The sequence below is a fragment of the Cydia fagiglandana genome, chromosome 27, assembly GCF_963556715.1.
Source record: "Cydia fagiglandana chromosome 27, ilCydFagi1.1, whole genome shotgun sequence".
NCBI lineage: Eukaryota > Metazoa > Arthropoda > Insecta > Lepidoptera > Tortricidae > Cydia > Cydia fagiglandana.
Genome location: NC_085958.1, coordinates 749,672 through 768,083, shown reverse-complemented (window position 1 = coordinate 768,083; position 18,412 = coordinate 749,672). Strand labels below are relative to the sequence as shown.

At 38.9% G+C, this 18,412-nt stretch overlaps 1 protein-coding gene across 1 annotated transcript in view; it reads left to right on the top strand.

Moving 5' to 3' along the window:
- The window catches only part of LOC134678034 (putative fatty acyl-CoA reductase CG5065), a 35,132-nt gene that overhangs the window by 11,078 nt on the left and 5,642 nt on the right, over positions 1 to 18,412 (top strand). Inside the window, exons 2-8 of the mRNA XM_063536469.1 lie at positions 13,252 to 13,458; positions 13,860 to 14,017; positions 14,184 to 14,274; positions 15,322 to 15,467; positions 16,087 to 16,196; positions 16,816 to 17,008; positions 17,631 to 17,707. Coding sequence (XP_063392539.1) covers positions 13,252 to 13,458; positions 13,860 to 14,017; positions 14,184 to 14,274; positions 15,322 to 15,467; positions 16,087 to 16,196; positions 16,816 to 17,008; positions 17,631 to 17,707 — 982 coding nt within the window. The remainder of the gene's footprint in view (positions 1 to 13,251; positions 13,459 to 13,859; positions 14,018 to 14,183; positions 14,275 to 15,321; positions 15,468 to 16,086; positions 16,197 to 16,815; positions 17,009 to 17,630; positions 17,708 to 18,412) is intronic.

Below are 18,412 nucleotides of genomic sequence, written 5' to 3'. Positions count from 1 at the left end.
GTGTATTATTAACTTTTTTTTCGAAAATCTATCTGTTCAGCCTCTTTGAAGGTACTTGTCAAATGTATTCTCTTTGGTTTACTTGATGATATATAAACACGTCAGTCAATAAAAGTCATGTTTTAATAAACAATGTTTTCTTTACAAATTAATATAGTTATTCGCAAAATAGAGTAAACATGGTCCAAAACGAACCGGATAATTAAAATAAAGAGAAACAGTGAAGTTGTGTAAAAATTGTGCACGTTATATTTACGTATTTTAGATAAATTTTTCGAAATTCACAACGAATATGTCGACATCCGAGACTCTTAAAAGTCTTATAACACTTCAACAAGACAACTTAGAAGTAACAGAAAAGGCACACGTGAATTTCAAAAAATCGCCAAAAGAAAGAATTACTATAGGATACGTACAAGGCCGTTTAGAAACATTGGAAAATAACTATAAAGAATTCAAAACCATCCATCAAAGATTGATTACTGGCGTTTCAAAGGAAGACAAATGCAAATTATCATATTTTACGGAAGATTTATATGATACTTTCGAAGAACGTTATTACATGTATAAGGGTGAGTTAAAGACAGTTTTGCAGAAATTTAATGCCGAAATAAAGGACAACCAAGTTATAGAAAATAGTTCAGGCAATCAAGCGTCAAACAGTGAGATAAAATTACCCCGAATCACTATCCCAACATTCAGCGGTGAGTACACGGAGTGGCAATCCTTCCACGATTTATTTAACACCTTAATTCATAAAAATAGTTCGCTAGATGATGTGCAACGCATGCACTACCTGAAAGTTAACGTGAAAGGTGACGCAGAATACCTATTAAGACAATTTTCGATTACCGCCGAAAATTACCAACAAGCATGGAATATTTTGAAGAAAAGGTACGATAACAAAAGGTACATCGCAAATTGTCATTTTAAAAGGTTTTTTGGCCAGAGGACAATTGTCAAAGAATCAGCCACTGCTTTGAAACAACTGCTTGATACGTCTGTAGAATGTCTGAATTCTCTCAAAAATCTCGGTTTACCAATAACTCAATGGGATGCCATTGTAATTTACATAATCGTTTCAAAATTGGACCCTGATAGCCATAAACATTGGGAAGAGTTGATAAATGGCGAAGATTCATCAGTGTTTCCAACTTTCGAAAGATTGAAGTCGTTCCTGGAAACTCGGTTTAGAACTTTAGAAATGGTAGAACCAGATAACAAGAGTTGGAAACCAGCCGCCCCAAGGACGTTTCACGTCACAGCCAGCGATACTTGTTTAGAGATACAATGTGCATTTTGTAAAGAAGACCACTACATTTTCAATTGTAAACAATTTGCAAAGCAACCATTAGATGACAGATACAACTTTGTTCGAGAAAACAATCTCTGCTTTAACTGCCTCATACCCAATCATGCAGTGTGGCGATGTAGACAGAAGTCGTCATGCCAAGTGTGCAAGAGACGTCATCATTCTTTACTGCATCGAGATTCAAAACCGACAGAAGAAATGCAAGAAAACAATAAAGTTGACACGTCCTTAGATGACTCAAAGGTAGTTGCACACGTTAGACCAAATGAAGAAGCAACTGAGAAAAACATTATGTTAGCTACAGCGTTAGTAGATGTAACATCGAAGTGTGGACAGCCGCAAATGTGTCGAGCGTTCATTGACCCAGGATCCGAAATATCCTTCGTCGCAGCTCGAGTCGTAGAGATGTTAAACTTGAAGAAAACGACAATTAGCGGAGTAGTCTCAGGAATCGAAGAAGGTAGCGTGTGCATAAAAAACAAGGTGGAGCTACAAATCTCGTCGAGGTATGAGCCCGATTTCGTCGTCAAGGTAAATGCATATGTACTTAAATCTATAACTCGTAGTTTACCAGCTAGGGAAGTAAATTGTGAACCGTGGCCGCAACTTGATGATGCAAAGTTAGCTGACCCTACCTTTAATATTCCGAGTAGAGTTGATATTCTTCTTGGTGCAGACGTTTATGGCAAAATTCTTGAATCTGGGTTTATGAAGGGACCGGGCTATTTAGTAGCACAGTATACACGCCTAGGTTGGATTGTGACAGGTGACACTAATACAACTTCTTCCAGACCTAGCAAACATGCGAGCTTTCATGTTATCCGTCAAGTAGAAGAAGACAACAATCTTTTAAAGAGATTTTGGGAGGTTGAAACACAAGGTTATACAAACATGAAGGGATGGTCAAAGGAAGAAGAATTATGCGAAGAAATTTACAAAACAACTACAACGAGAGATGACACTGGAAGATATATAGTACATTTACCGTTGAAAGAAAGTGTGGAGGATACGGTGAAGTCTTGTGGAGAGACCAAACAGCAAGCAACGTTGAGATTCAAACAGCTGGAAAGGAAGTTTGAGAAAAATGATCATTTGAAGAAGGAATACGCAAAGGTCATACATGAGTACCTGGAATTAGGGCACATGAAGAGAACTGAAGTGGAAGACGATGCTGCAGCAGTGTACCTTCCTCATCATGCTGTTGTCAAGGAAACTAGAGACACTACGAAGGTTCGTGTGGTTTTTGATGCTTCAGCGAAAGGCTCTCGTGGCGTCTCGTTAAACAACGCTATGATGATAGGGCCCACACTGCAACCGGGATTACGAAGTCTAGTAATTCGCTGGAGAGCCCATAGAATCTGTGTGATTGGAGACATTGTTAAGATGTACCGACAGGTGTGGATGACAGACGAACACACAGACTTACAGCGGATTGTTTGGAGAGATACACCTTCTGAAAAAATAGAGAGCTACAAATTACTTACTGTTACATTCGGAACTGCTGCTGCACCTTATCTAGCTGTGCGGACACTCAATCAATTGGCCGATGATGAAGCACACATTTACCCACGTGCGGCATCGATAGTAAAAAACAGTTTCTACATGGACGATTTAATGACCGGACATGAAGATAAGTCTGAAATTAAGAAACTGTGCCAAGATATTAATTGTCTGTTAAAGGCAGGCGGGTTTGAAATGCAGAAATGGTCAAGTAACTCCGAAGAGCTGCTCGAGTTTCTCCGAAACGGGAGAACGTGTGAAGAATCTGAGAACAAAATTGAAATTAAATTAGACAAGGTTATAAAGATATTGGGACTTACATGGGATAGAAAAGAGGATGTATTCAAAATTACAGTAAACTTACCAAATTCTAGAATCCCGACAACGAAGAGACAGATAATATCAGAAGTCGCAAGTCTGTTCGACCCATTCGGATGGTTAGCTCCTGTAATAATAACAGCCAAGGTGATGATACAACGATTATGGCTGTATAATCTGAGCTGGGATGATGAACTGCCACCCGAAGTTGTCGAGGAGTGGCGAAATTACCGAGAAGAGTTAAGTGAACTTCAATCAATACAGATACCACGTTGGATCAAGATAACTTCTCGTAGCAAGGATATTCAACTTCATGGTTTTGCTGATGCATCATCACTTGCATATGCAGGTGTAGTCTACCTTCGAGTGACAGATGAAAATGATATTATACACATTAGTATGCTTGCTGCAAAAACAAAGGTATCACCTTTGAAACAATTGACTATACCAAGATTAGAGTTATGTGCTGCGGTATTGACAGCGAAACTTCTAAGAGAAATGTCAGATTTATTACAGGTTTCGATGGACAATGTATATGCTTGGACAGATTCAATGGTAGTGTTGTCTTGGCTACAGTCTCAACCAAGTCGATGGCAGTTATTTGTCGGTAATAGAGTATCCGACATCATACAACTTATTGACCAAGACAAATGGAGACATGTTCCGTCAGCAGACAACCCAGCGGATCTCGCTTCAAGGGGTGTAAGTTCAAGAGACATGGCGGACAGTGATATATGGTGGACGGGACCTAAATGGCTTAGATATCAGAATATAGATTTTGAAAGAACCAAAATACCAAGTACTGACCTCGAGATGAGAAAGACGTTTCATGTAAGATTGGATGACAATCCAGTTTGGGAAAGATTCTCATCTATGTCCAAATTGAAGAGAGTCTTAGCATGGTGTTTTAGATTTCTAGATCATACTCATAGCTCAAATAGAGAAAGGTTTTTGACAGCCGCGGAACTCAATAATATCGAAAACAAATGCATCCAATATTATCAATGTCTGGTCTATGATCAAGAAATAGAAGATCTGAAAGAAAACGGTAAAATAAAGAACAAGAGCTCCTTGATTAGTCTCGGACCTTACTTAGATGAAAATAACTTATTAAGAGTTGGAGGGCGGCTTAATAATGCACAAATATCAGAAGACGAGAAACACCCTATAATTATTCCTTGTAAACAACACATAACAAGATTATTAGTAAATGAAGCTCACATAAAAACATTACATGGTGACATACAGCAGATGATGACATACTTGCGCAGCAAGTACTGGATAGTAAGCTTGAAATCAGCTGTAAGACAAGTTACAAGAAATTGCAAAATCTGTATTATAGACAAAGCAAGGACACAACAACAATTAATGGGTCAGCTTCCTGCTTCAAGGGTTACATCTCATCGCGCCTTCTTGAATAGTGGTGTCGACTACGCTGGACCTGTACAGTTGAAGACTTCGAAAGGGAGAGGTTATAAGACTACGAAAGGATATATCTGCTTATTCGTTTGCATGTCTACGCGAGCTATTCATTTAGAAGCGGTTACAGATCTTACAGCACAAGGGTTTATCGCAGCATTTAGAAGGTTTGTTGCCAGGAGAGGTCACTGTGCTCACCTTTGGAGCGATAATGGTACAAATTTTACAGGAGCAGCCAAAGAATTAAAGGACATGTTTTCGAAAGGTAAAACAAACATAGCGAGTGAAATAGCAGAACTGTTAGCTAACGATGGAACTACCTGGCACTTTATTCCACCAAGAGCACCAAATTTTGGTGGTTTGTGGGAAGCTGGTGTGAGATCGATGAAAAAACACCTCAATAGAGTAAGCAGTACTACAAAAATGACATATGAAGAAATATCAACATTACTGGCTCAAATCGAAGCGTGTTTAAATTCTCGACCTTTGTGTAAAATGGACGAAACATTAGCAACATTAAATCCACTAACACCGGGTCATTTTTTAATTGGCGAACCGTTAATCAACGTACCTGGGATAAACTATGAAGAAAGAAATGTGAATTTGCTTACTAGATGGCAGTTCATACAAAATAGAATGCAAGATTTCTGGCGTAGGTGGAGAGTGGAGTATCTTAACACTTTACAACAACGATACAAGTGGCACGACACTGTGAAGTCTCCCTGTATTGGAGATATTGTTATTGTCAAAGAAGATGATATGCCTCCAGCCAAATGGCTATTGGGTAAAATTAAGGAGCTACATCCGGGGGCGGACAATTTAGTCCGAGTTGTTACCCTTCAGTGTAAGGGTGATAATATCATTAAAAGACCTTTATCCAAATTAATTTTATTGCCAAGTAAAATGACATAGACCGCAATGGGTTCATGGTGGGCGGTTAACTTTGCAATATCATAAGGAGGATTTATTGTTATCGCAATAAGCTGATTGAATTGTTTTTCCTCTAGGTTAGGTACTTTATTTGTATTTCATGACAAGTATTGATCAGTTACAAAGTTATGTTTTTATTTTGCATGAAATGTATATTACGTTGAATATTTCATTCGATTAGGGTTGTGACAAGAGTTAATTGCTATTTATGTTAATGTTTTTTTTTTTTTGACTGTAAGTCAAGGCTATTTAAGTATAAAATAAGTATTTTGGTGGGCGGTATGTTCAGCCTCTTTGAAGGTACTTGTCAAATGTATTCTCTTTGGTTTACTTGATGATATATAAACACGTCAGTCAATAAAAGTCATGTTTTAATAAACAATGTTTTCTTTACAAATTTGGGTTATTTCTACTCAGAATTACGAGATCGATTAAAAAAAAAATTGTGTCCCAGAAAAAATGACAGTTTTGTAACGCATTTTCACATGCATTTTGTATGGACCGTTACAAAACTGACGCCCAAAATTTGTATGAAAATCTAAATCTGGGGACATTTTTTCTTTGTCTCAATCAATAGTAGTTACTCGTGATTCTCAGTCTAAATAGCCGCAAAAGTTGATGGTTTTTCGAAAAAAGTATATGGTACCATTTTTTTCTGAAAACCCCCATTGGCGCGAGCGAGACGCACGGGTGACTGACATCATTTATGGCTCCTCTACACGATGGGCCAGCGCCGGCCACTCCAAGGGACGCATTTATGCGTTAGAGGGAGCAAGTGATATTGCTTTCTCATTCTACCGCATGGCTGCGACCCTTGGAGTGGCCGGCGCTAGCTCATCGTGTAGAGGAGCCATTAGATATCATTTTGATGCCACAATGTAAATTTGAATTGATTTCCTGCAATCAGGACTTGTGATCATCATTGTTCACGCTATTTGACAATACACGTGCTAATGGCATTTTTTATCTCATTCTATCACATGATTCCCTCTCTTTTTTACACGGTTTGTTGACATAAAAGACCGAGTTATGTTTTTAACGCATATATAGTTATAGTAGTATACCCTATAATGGGCGTGGAACCAGTAATTAGACAAAAAAACATAATTCCTCTAAAATAAGTATCTAAAAGTAGTTAATAAACACTGGCTGTATATTATCATAAATAAGAGTCCTAGAGCTGTTTCAGTTTGAAGTTTCATTAAATTTGGTTGCTTTTTAAGAAATTGGCGTCAACCCAAAAGTTGTCGTGTCACTGAAAAAAAATACCATTACGAATTCTTAACAACTTCGCTAAGAGAGGTGAGTTAATTTATTAAATTTCAATTAATTAATACTTGACGAAAACTAGAATGTGTTTTGTTAATTGAATTTACCATGAGATAAGGTATACAACACACTATGTTGTGACTCCACAGATGTAAAAAAATATTGGTATTTGGCCCAATCCCATTATAGGAGCTGTAAAACTGCGTACCTCCTATGATGGGACAATTGACAGAATGATGCTTGCCATGCCATAATTTCATGTTTAAACAATACAGAAGTAAAATGTAGTTACGAAATATGTCAATCAGGAGGTATTCTCGGACTTCGGATAAATTAATATCGTTTTTCCAAACTTTTATTTAACTTGCCCTGTTAGTTAGTGTGGGTCCAATCTTGGTAGCTGAATTTGAGCCACTTTTCGATTTCCGATTCAGTTGAAATTTTGTGTAAGTACGTAATTAAGTATGCAAATCGGATGATAATGCAATATTATGATAACATGGACCTAATCTGATGATGGAGACAGGAGGTGGCCATGGGAACTTTATCGCAATAAACCCTAACTAATTGTGTTTGGGTATATTAGAATTGTCTCGATGGATCTAATACAATAATAATTGGCTGTGGAAAGAAAAATACATTCAGCGATAAAAGCTTATACCAAAAATTGATTTTTTTGTCGTAACTTATTCCCCATTTCAATATTTTATACTGATAGAGCAATGTCCATTATAGGGGGCCCATTACTGGATCCACGTCCATTACCGGGGGCCCATTACTGGAGCTTTGGTGTCCATGACTGGATAAAAAAAGTTTATTTTGTTAAATAGTTTTAATTTGTTAAATATGTGGAAACTAATTGCATTATCTTTGATACAACACGCCTAAAACATGAAAGACGGATAGGACTTTCATCTTTTAACACGCTAAGCGGTAGACCATTTACATGTATACGGGAAATATCATAAATACTCCAAATTTCCTCTTAAATGTCCCATGACTGGTGCTGTTACTATAGGTGTTAATTCACTGGAATATTCTTTAATCCGTCGAATTTTTTGCAATTACTTGATGGCTTTTAAATAATTATATATTTCATTTCCTTTTCAAGATATCGAGATCTTTTCAAAATTATTTCTCATAAAAAAATAAGTTGATTTTAGTATGTAAGTATGTCATTTAGTAACTACTAAATACGCTAGTGTTCAGTACTGTTGAAGAAATAAATAATTTTCTATTTTGTACTTTTTTCTGTAACAACAACTAAAGGATGATTCACGCTAGACCGGGCCGTGACGAGGCGTCCGACATGTCACTTTATATAATGGCTGATCGGGGTTATTCCCACTAGTTACCACCAAGTTCTTACCAGTGGTAACTACTAGGAATTTTTTTCCCACCTTTTACCACTGGTCACTACTGGGAAAAAAAATCCCACTAGTTACCACCAATATATTGTTAGAATTCAATACTAATAAAAACAGTATAAATAGTATAGTATAAATGTAGCGTGCTATAATAAATAATTATGTGTCAGTTAGTGATTCAGTAAACTGCTTTAAAAGTGATCAAAAATATTAAAACAGTTTTTCCGGTATAAGTGTAAAAACTAAAAACTAAAATAGAAGAGTCTTATTAAAATAGAAGAGTCTTATTAGAAATTAACTTATTAACTGTAAATTTAATTACATATTTATACAATGATGATCGGTGTTTGCCCGGCCGCGGCCCGGTCTAGAGTGAATTATCCTTTATGCGTATAACAACGCAACAACAACTTATTATCAAAGAATGATCATCAAATCAGGCGATCAAATATTAACCTTGAACGTTAAATAAAATAACATGACCAATGGCATTACAATGTAAGCATTACAATCTGTATCTTTAACCGAGACCGTAAAGCCATTATTTGTATTCGCATTTATATTAAAAACCGGCCAGGTGCGAATCGGACTCGCGCACGCAGGGTTCCGTGCCATTACGCAAAAAACGGCAAAAAAATCACGCTTGTTGTATGGGAACCCCACTTAAATATTTATTTTATTTGGTTTTTAGTTGTTATAGCGGCAAGAGAAATACATAATCTGTGAAAATTTCAATTGTCTAGCTATCACGGTTCATGAGATACAGCTTGATGACAGACAAACGGACACACGGACAGTGGAGTCTTAGTAATAGGGTTCTTTTTAGGGTTCCGTACCCAAAGGGTAAAACGGGACCCTATTACTAAGACTTTGCTGTCCGTCCGTCCGTCCGTCCGTCCGTCCGTCCGTCCGTCCGTCCGTCTGTCCGTCCGTCCGTCCGTCCGTCCGTCCGTCCGTCTGTCACCAGGCTGTATCTCACGAACCGTGATAGCTAGACAGTTGAAATTTTCACAGATGATGTATTTCTGTTGCCGCTATAACAACAAATACTAAAAACAGAATAAAATAATGATTAAAATGGGGCTCCCATACAACAAACGTGATTTTTGACCAAAGTTAAGCAACGTCGGGAGTGGTCAGTACTTGGATGGGTGACCGTTTTTTTTGCTTTTTTTTGCATTATGGTACGGAACCCTTCGTGCGCGAGTCCGACTCGCACTTGCCCGGTTTTTTACCTTATGGGTACGGAACCCTAAAAGCATAGGTCAAATTTGATCTGCAGCAAGTGTTTTTGTACACTCATCAATTGCAACATTGCCCGCAGTGCGTATAGCACGTTCGATGCAATCATTATGGCATTTGCTTGTACATGAATTTGAAGGTCCATTTGTAAGGCTTGTATACATACTTATGTTATGAGTGCCCTAGAGAGTATTGTTATAAAAACGTTGGCCTTCATATCGAATAACAAGTAACGTTAATTGGAAATTTAAGTCACATAATTTTTTATTTTACAAACATTTTAGTTGTCGCCATACAAAGTCACTCTTTCATATTAAAACTATAGTCTGAAAAAAAAGAGTAAAAACTGGCTGTAGTGTCGTCCCGTTTTCTTATATAGATTGATTTGAAAGGGATGACATTACAGTATTGCCACTTTTTAATTTCTACTCTTTTTTTGTCAGACTATACCATGACTAGACATAATGAAATAACATGACATTTTAATGTTCATGATAATTTTCACGCAGCAAAAAGTGGCAAAAATATTTACAAATACGTAGTACAACGTACAACTAAAGCTCGCTTTTTTATTGTGGCAATATTCACCGTGTAGGGAAATATTGCCGATTGTGCCAAACCACTTTAACGTACTTTTTCTTGGTCTAACTCTATCTATAGGTATATTTTATAGAACAGTTACCTATTACTAAATTATACTTTAGACCAGCGGTCGGCAACCCGCGAACCTCTCACTTGCGGCCCGCGAGCTTCCCTGGCTACTTTGTATGTAATATTGACAAACGACAATGTCTGATAAAGTCATAAATATTAACAAAGTGCGGCCCGCGTCCACTTCGTTAACTGCTATGTGGCCCTTGGCTGCTGAAAGGTTGCCGACCGCTGCTTTAGACTTTAGATTGCAACAACAAGCTAGGTCATACACTCTTGTTTCACGACCTAGACATTCTACTAATAGGATTTAAAAAATGTGAAAGTTTTCGTGTTTAGATATTTTGGATGTTTGTTCCTACTGAGGAATTATGATAAAATTTGACACACACACACATATAATATATACCTATTTTTTACAAGCTTTTATTTACTTTCGACCGTTGTCTGTCTGTAATCAAATCTTGCAAGTTAAATTGGATCCACTTCCCGGTTTCCGATTGAGCTGAAATTTTGCATGTATGTATAAATCGGATGACAATGCAATATGAGGGTGTCATCGAGCTGATCTGATGATGGAGACCGGAGGTGGCCATAGGAACTCTGTGATGAAACATTTAGAATTGTCTCGATGAGCATTAGTTGTCTGTCGTAAGAAAAGTACAGTCAGCGATAAAAGCTTGTACCAAAAATGAAATTTTTGCAAAAAACTTATTTAACGATTACCGCCTGTTGTTTATCTCTGCTCGTATTTCTGTTTTCTTTTTTATTGTTTTCTTTTCTTGAGGCGTGCAAAAAAAAACAAAAGAGTATTCTATTGTATATTCACAAATACGTGTGTTGGATTGTACAACGAAGCTGCAAAAGTGCATACCCACTTTATGAATATGAATATGTGCACTTGCAGCTGTGTGTATAAGTTTATTTGTTGTTATAGCGGCCACAGAAATACATCATCTGTGAAAATTTCAACTGTCAAGCTTTTTTGAGATACAGCCCGGTGACAGACAGAGACGGACAGACGAACAGTGGTCTTGGTAATAGGTTCCCGTTTTTACCCTTTGGGTACGGAACCCTAAAAACGGGACACTATTACTAAGACTCCACGTCCGTCTGTCTGTCACCAGGCTGTATATCACGAACCGTGATAGCTAGCGTGACAGTTGAAATTTTCACAGATGATGTATTTCTGTTGCCGCTTTAACAACAAATACTAAAAATATAATAAAATAAACAAACAACTCTCCCATAGGTACAAGAAACGTTAAATTTTCGCCGTTTTTTGCGTAATGGTACGGAACTCTTCGCGCGCGAGTCCGACTCGCACTTGGCCGGTATTTTGTATGTCTTTATACCTTTCTTTTTTATGTACCTACTATGTTGTGGCGTTAAAAAATGTTTTTTCTTTCTTACATAGAAATTTGACTTTGATAATGACATCGCCTCACTTTGCTTTGCAAATAGCGGAGCTAGCTTGGTAATCTGCTTAATTGATAATTGTAGATGACCTGCAGTTAACCCTACGGTTTCGACATAACCTAGATCAAGCTCTACCATTACTGACGAACTAATGATTAATAGCTCATCAGGGGGTCTAGCCAAGATGCCAATCGTTTGCATCGTAGCGCACGAAACGCCTCCCTCCTAACGAAGAAATAATAGTACTACCGTAACCGTACAGAAAGGACACTTTACAAACCCGAAGTTTGACAGCGATTCAGGGTCGAATCATGCTATCCCTTTCTAATATATAGCACTATCCCTTTCGGCTATTTACGGTTGTCAAAATTCAGGTGATTATCTTATCTGTGGTCGTGCACGCACAAGGAAGTCAAAGTGGTGCCAACCCTAATGATTGCTCGGAGCAATGCTGAGCCGAACGGTGCCGAGTTCGACCGAAGTCAGGAGTGTCTCCCCACTGGCATTAATATGGAAGAATGACAGAGAGATATTAGCGTTTTATTGGCCAACAGTAGGGAGACTCTCCTGACTTCGGGTATTCTCGGCTCCGTTCGGCTATGCATGAGAAAATAAATATCCAGAAATTTACGCAAATTTTGAAAATCTTCTGGAACTAAGTACCTAGCACATTGCTAGAGTTAGACCAAGAAAAGTCTGCACCGATTTTGATAGCCCACGCAGTGCAAGTGTTATTTACACTAATTTCATAAAAGTTTGACGTATAAAATGACACTAGCTCTGCGTGGGCTAATCTAAATCGCTGCAGACTTTTCTCGGTCTGACCACAGAATAAATAATAGTATTAGCACAGAATAAGTAATAGTATTATCATAGTATTAGGTACAGAAGACTCACTCTCTAACAAAACGCCTCTGTTACGATCAGCACAGATATGGCCGCTAGGTGGCGACAGCGCCACGCGCGGCTTATGGCAAACCCCAAAATTGGGGTGGAACGGATGTACTTTTAGCTACCTGTAGCAAAGCGACGAAATCGCGGAGTGAGCCACGCCTGGTCTGACTCTAGGCTAACGTCAGTTTGTATGACGATTTGTTAAAATCGACCTTGCCTCATATAACGAGGCCATTTATATGCGGTTAATATGAAGACAATTAAACGCATTAGTTAACGTTAACTAATCGACATTGTGACCAAAATGGAAACGACAATGCAGAGAAAGTTGACATGCTATTAGGAAAAATTAGTTACCTAATGATTATATATATTTTACAAGCTTTTTATTAACTTGCAATCTACATATACTTACCTACTTAAATAAAAGTAAACAAATAATTTGTACATTTTCGGGTAGTTCTAGTTATAATATAACTTATAACATTTATTGATTAACCAACTAAATACAAAACCACCGGGATCTGTCACTGAACGACCTGACTTTAACCTACATTATTTGATCATGTAATGTTTTCATCTACCCTCATCAACTGGCTTAAGAAGCCATTTGGGGGTAGATTTTGTTTACTCTTTTTTAAATACCTAAAAATACAGACTATAGGTATGTAATCGCTTACTATCAGGCGGGCCGTATACTTGTTTGCCACCGACATGGTACATAAAAAATGTGGTGTCACATTTATGTATATTTATTTAAATTCAAAGGTTAACTGAAAGAGATCCCATATAGGAATAAGTTCGCATTTGTTGTATTAATTTAATCTGTAACTGTGTTTCTCGGGTTTTTATTTCTATATGCTATAAACATACATAACATACTCGTACATAAGTAGTAACAAAAAGTTCAATTCTAAATTTATTTTACAGAAATCCACCATGGCGCCATCTATGAGCGTAGCGGAGTACTACGCAAACAAGACAATCTTCATCACCGGAGCCACTGGCTTCATGGGCAAGGTGCTTGTGGAGAAGCTCCTGAGATCCTGCCCTGATCTGAAGAGGATATACATGTTGATGAGAGCGAAGAAGGGGCAGAGTAGCAGCGAGAGGCTTGAGGGGTTTTTAAAGTGCCGGGTGTGTTGATTTTAACGCCATCTTGCGGCGAGTAGCAGTACTTCTAGTGTTTCTTTCATAGCACTATATAATTTTTGTTTTGAATAGTGGGATTAACTTTTGTCTGCCTATATTGAGGTCATGCAAAATTGTCCACAAAGATAATTTTCAGGTTTTTATCCTTAATTTAGCTCTCAACCTTATTTACTCATCCATTCATTCAAATTCATACTCTTTTTAGGGTTCCGTACCAAAAAGGTACAAAAGAGGGTTCCTTTTTTTGGTGTTTAATTTGTTCTCTATAAGTGTGTGCAATCGTTTATCTCTTCTGCCGACACCTATACGCCTGTTTGGCATCATGATTACCTTATAAAATCAAAATATTACCTACCAATGACCTCAACTGACCCCCTTGTGTTTAGATATTCGACCGTCTTCACGAAACCAACCCCAAATGCTTCGAGAAACTCCGCCTGATCCCAGGAGACATCCTGGCTGTAGGCATGGGCATCTCAGAAGAGCATCGTCAAGAACTGAGGAAGGAGACGCAGATCATCTTCCATTGCGCTGCTTGCGTCAGGTAATTATATTGGACAGCGCCATCTAGTGACTAGTAGCAGCAACATCTAGTAAAATGTCTAGCCATGAACTTACTCTGTTTAATGTACTTAACTAGTTCTTGGTCTAACTCTAAATTTCGGCTGGTGGTTGTTTATTTACTAATGTATCCTCATTTCGTATTTCAGGTTCGACATGCCGCTTAAGGACGCGATGGACCTCAACACGGGCGGGACCCAGCGCGTCCTGGACCTTACCGACGGCATGGCACAGCTCGAGGTGGGTACTAATCATATAGTCGCACCAATAAAAGTCTGCAGTGGATTTGAGAGATGACGGCACCTGGAGGATCCGGAAAAATGCCGAGATCGAGGAGTTAGTGGCCGAACCCAATATCATCGGCGAAACGAAAGCGCACAGACTTCACTGGTTCGGTCACCTACTCAGAATGGGAGAGGATCGGGCTGTCAAGAAGGCGTTCTTGGGACGACCGACTGGTAACCGTCCAGTGGGTCGGCCCAGGTATCGCTGGGAAGACAGTGTGGCGGCGGATCTGCTTCAGCTTCGCGTCAGTAACTGGCAGGAAGTTGCGCAGGATCGGGACAGGTGGCACGCTCTCGTTTCGGAGGCCAAGATTCTCTTTGGATCGCTGAGCCAAAATAGTTAGTTGGTAGTTAGTGGATTTGATAGCCCACGCAGTGTAAGTGTTATTTATACGTCATAATTTTATAGAAGTTTGACGTTTAAAATGACACTTGCACTGCGTGGGCTATTAAAATAGCTGCAGACTTTTTACGGTCTAACTATAAATCATTTATTTTTTTCGTGATAAACTACTTAAACATACAAAAGTAACATGATAAAGTTTAAGACATTTTAATTACATATTGTTTACCACGAAATGGGCTCGCCTCAGCATAATGCTGAATATATGACAAAAACAGCTGCAAGAGCGTGCCATTGGCATTAAGTCCGCCTTTTTTGTGTTGTCTATCATTTTTTAGTACTAATGATTTATTAAAAGTATAAATAAACACAGAGAAACACATATTTTTTACGTCTTTCTTCCTTCCGACTTCCGATATAGGATAGGACAGTGTGAAAAAGCTCTAAGAATCACAGAGCCACAGATCTATTAATCACTAAGTGTTCCTATTGGCTCCTCTACACGATGGGCCAACGCCGGCCACTCCAAGGGACGCATTTATGCGTTATAGGGAGCAAGTGATATTGCTTTCTCATTCTACCGCATGGCTGCGTCCCTTGGAGTGTCCGGCGTTGGCCCATCGTGTAGAGGAGCCATAACGCATGTACCCCCGTCCACAGGTATTTGTCCACGTCTCCACAGCGTACTGCCGCTGCGAGCTTCCCGTTCTGGAGGAGCGGGTGTACGCGACCAAACACAAGCCGCAAGAGATCATGCAGTGCGTGGAATGGATGGACGATGATCTCATCTCGCATTTACAACCCAAGTAAGAATAACATGGGCTGGCCATATCGCACGAAGAACCGACAACCGCTGGGGTAGACGCGTTCTTGAGTGGAGACCGCGACTTGGCAAACGTAGTGTAGGACGCCCCCCGACCAGGTGGGATGAGGATCTGCGAAAGACTGCAGGCAGATGCTGGATGCGGCAAGCTGAGGACAGGGCGCTATGGCGCTCTTTAGGGGAGGGCTATGTCCAGCAGTGGACAGCTATAGCCTGATGATGATGATGAAGTATAACATAATGATGTTCTTCTAGGAGGAAGATCTTGCAGTCTGTTTGTCGTGAACCTTTGTCTCAGGAACACTTGAAACTCCTCCTTTCTTCCTTGATCTCTTTGTATGGTTAACTTAATAAACTCTGAATTAAACCCTTAAATAGTGAATAGATTCAGGCGTTACTTTGCAGCAATCCATAATAATTAAAACCAAAATATTACTTTGCTAATCTGCGAAAAGATAACGTGCTAGTCAATCAGTGCTAACCCGTTATACTTACTTGCGTTTTTTTGCATGCAATTAATGTTAACACCCTTGCACCGCAGTGCAGTTTACCGCAGTTTGCGATGGGAGGGTGGGAACATTAAAATTCTATTTTTTTTCTAGATTGATTGACCCCCAACCGAATACCTACGCGTACACAAAATCGTTGTCGGAGTCACTAGTGGCGCAGTACGAAGGAAAGTTCCCTATCGCCATCGCGAGGCCATCTATCGGTGAGTAGCTGTGACTTGGATTATAAGTAAATAGGCTTTCGGTCTCACTAGTCAGGAAAGTTCCCTATTACCATCGCGAGGCCCTCTATTGATGAATAGCTGAAACTTTTTTATAATAAATTGATTCTCAATATTCAAACTCGGTTAACTACAACAATGCGTTTGGGGCAAGGTCATACATAAGCTTTCATACCAAAACCACAGAATAATCTCTCTCTATGGTACTAGTTGACAATAGATGTCGACTACATAACTTACACACTAATATAATTCATCCTCATCATCATCATCATCTCAGCCATAAGACGTCCACTGCTGAACATAGGCCTCCCCCTTTTTGGGGGGTGAATGCCATAATCGCCACGCTTGGCAGGCGGGTTGGCGATCGCAGTCGAGTACACCGAATTTGAGGGACGCTGCTGCCCGTCCACCGGTGGTTTTGGACGTGGTTTAAGGACATACCCGGGTCCTGGACGTAGTTTAAGGACATACCTGGGTCCGGGTCCTAATATAATTACTACGAAATAACTCGCATTTTGGTATGGAGTTACCTCTTTCTTTACTTATATTTCTCTATGGTTCAGGGCTAACTACTAATTTAATTTGTTTATATTTCCAGTGACAGCAGCCCACAAGGAACCCATGCCGGGCTGGGTAGACAACCTGAACGGGCCCACCGGCCTTTTAGTGGGCGCGGGGAAGGGAGTCATCAGGACCATGCACTGTAAGGACACGCTGAAGGCCGACGTCATTCCTGTGGACTTCGTCGTCAACGGGTGTATACTGGTGGCTTATAATACAGGCGTTCATAAGTAAGTCATATCGTATCGTATTGTATACTTATGTCATAGGTATAGAAGGCAGATATAGCAACAGTGCCATAGAGTAACACTAGACCACCAATTCCCTTGACATTCGCGTAACCAAAACGATGCGGACTTATCAGTACCGCTACTTGACACTAGATGTCACGGTTGTCGCGACTGATGAAAAGTGTATTGCTCAACAACAATATTATAAGCGGAAGGAGTTGAAAATAGAGTTCCGCTCCTAAGAGGCTGTCCATAAATTACGTCATCGATTTTTGACGGTTTTTGACCCCTCCCCCTAAAATCATCCAAAAATCATGCTTCGAATGACCCCATTTCCTCCTACTTCATGCTACCATCATCAGATGTCCAGACCCCCCCCCACTAATTTGAAATGACGTAATTTATGAATATCCCCTAATATGAGTTGTAAATTGTTGATCAATACATTTTTCGTCAGTCGCGATACTTGTGACATCTAGTGTCGACTACGAAAATACTTATAAGGGATAACATTTTATTTTACACTTTTTGAAGTCGCGTTTTTTTTTAATTTAATTTTCTACTGGTAAATTTGGTTTGCCTTACTATGTAATCATTTTTTAAATTGATTGTTTTTTTACAGACCAAAAGAAGTACAAGTGGTGAATCTGACTGAATCAGGAAGGAATCCCCTCACGTGGGGTGCGGCGCTCGATATGGGTAAGATTAAAAGATTAAAAGCACGAATTAAAATCCTTTGTTTAATACAATAGGTTTAAATTCGTTCGCACTGATCAGTGCTTAGACATACCAGAGATATATATAACTCCGTATAAGATAAATAAAGTCTAAGAAAAAAACGTGCCTCGGATGTCAAGCAAAAGTCACTGTCGAATAGATGGCGCCATATACCTTTGGCCTATTGTCGTTTAGATGGCGTTGGCGACACCGTTTGATATTTAACAATTTTAACACGTATCAGTGAAAGAACATGGGTCATTGTGGAACAATAAAAATTAATAATCATATATCCGTAAACATATTTTAATTCATTTATACATTTTCAATTTTATTTTAAGTTTTAATCGTGTGTCGATAGATGGCAGTAAATGTACCGTGACTACAAAATTTACTTTGACAGGACCCCTCTATACTATCTATTCTTTTTGGACATACGAAGGGTTAATATAATACGACATTCTTTTATAACATTTTTCTAACTCGAAGGGTAGGATGACACCTGTCATCTCCATATAATTTATAACCTAAAAACGTCAAATCTTGCAAAATTGTATTGAGATGACAGGTGTCATCCTATCCGTCGAGTTTGAAAAATATTCTACCTAGTATTCATTCAATCTTTTAATTTTGTATTATATTATATTTTGTATACTAACTAAGAAAACATTCTTAACTCAGGATAGG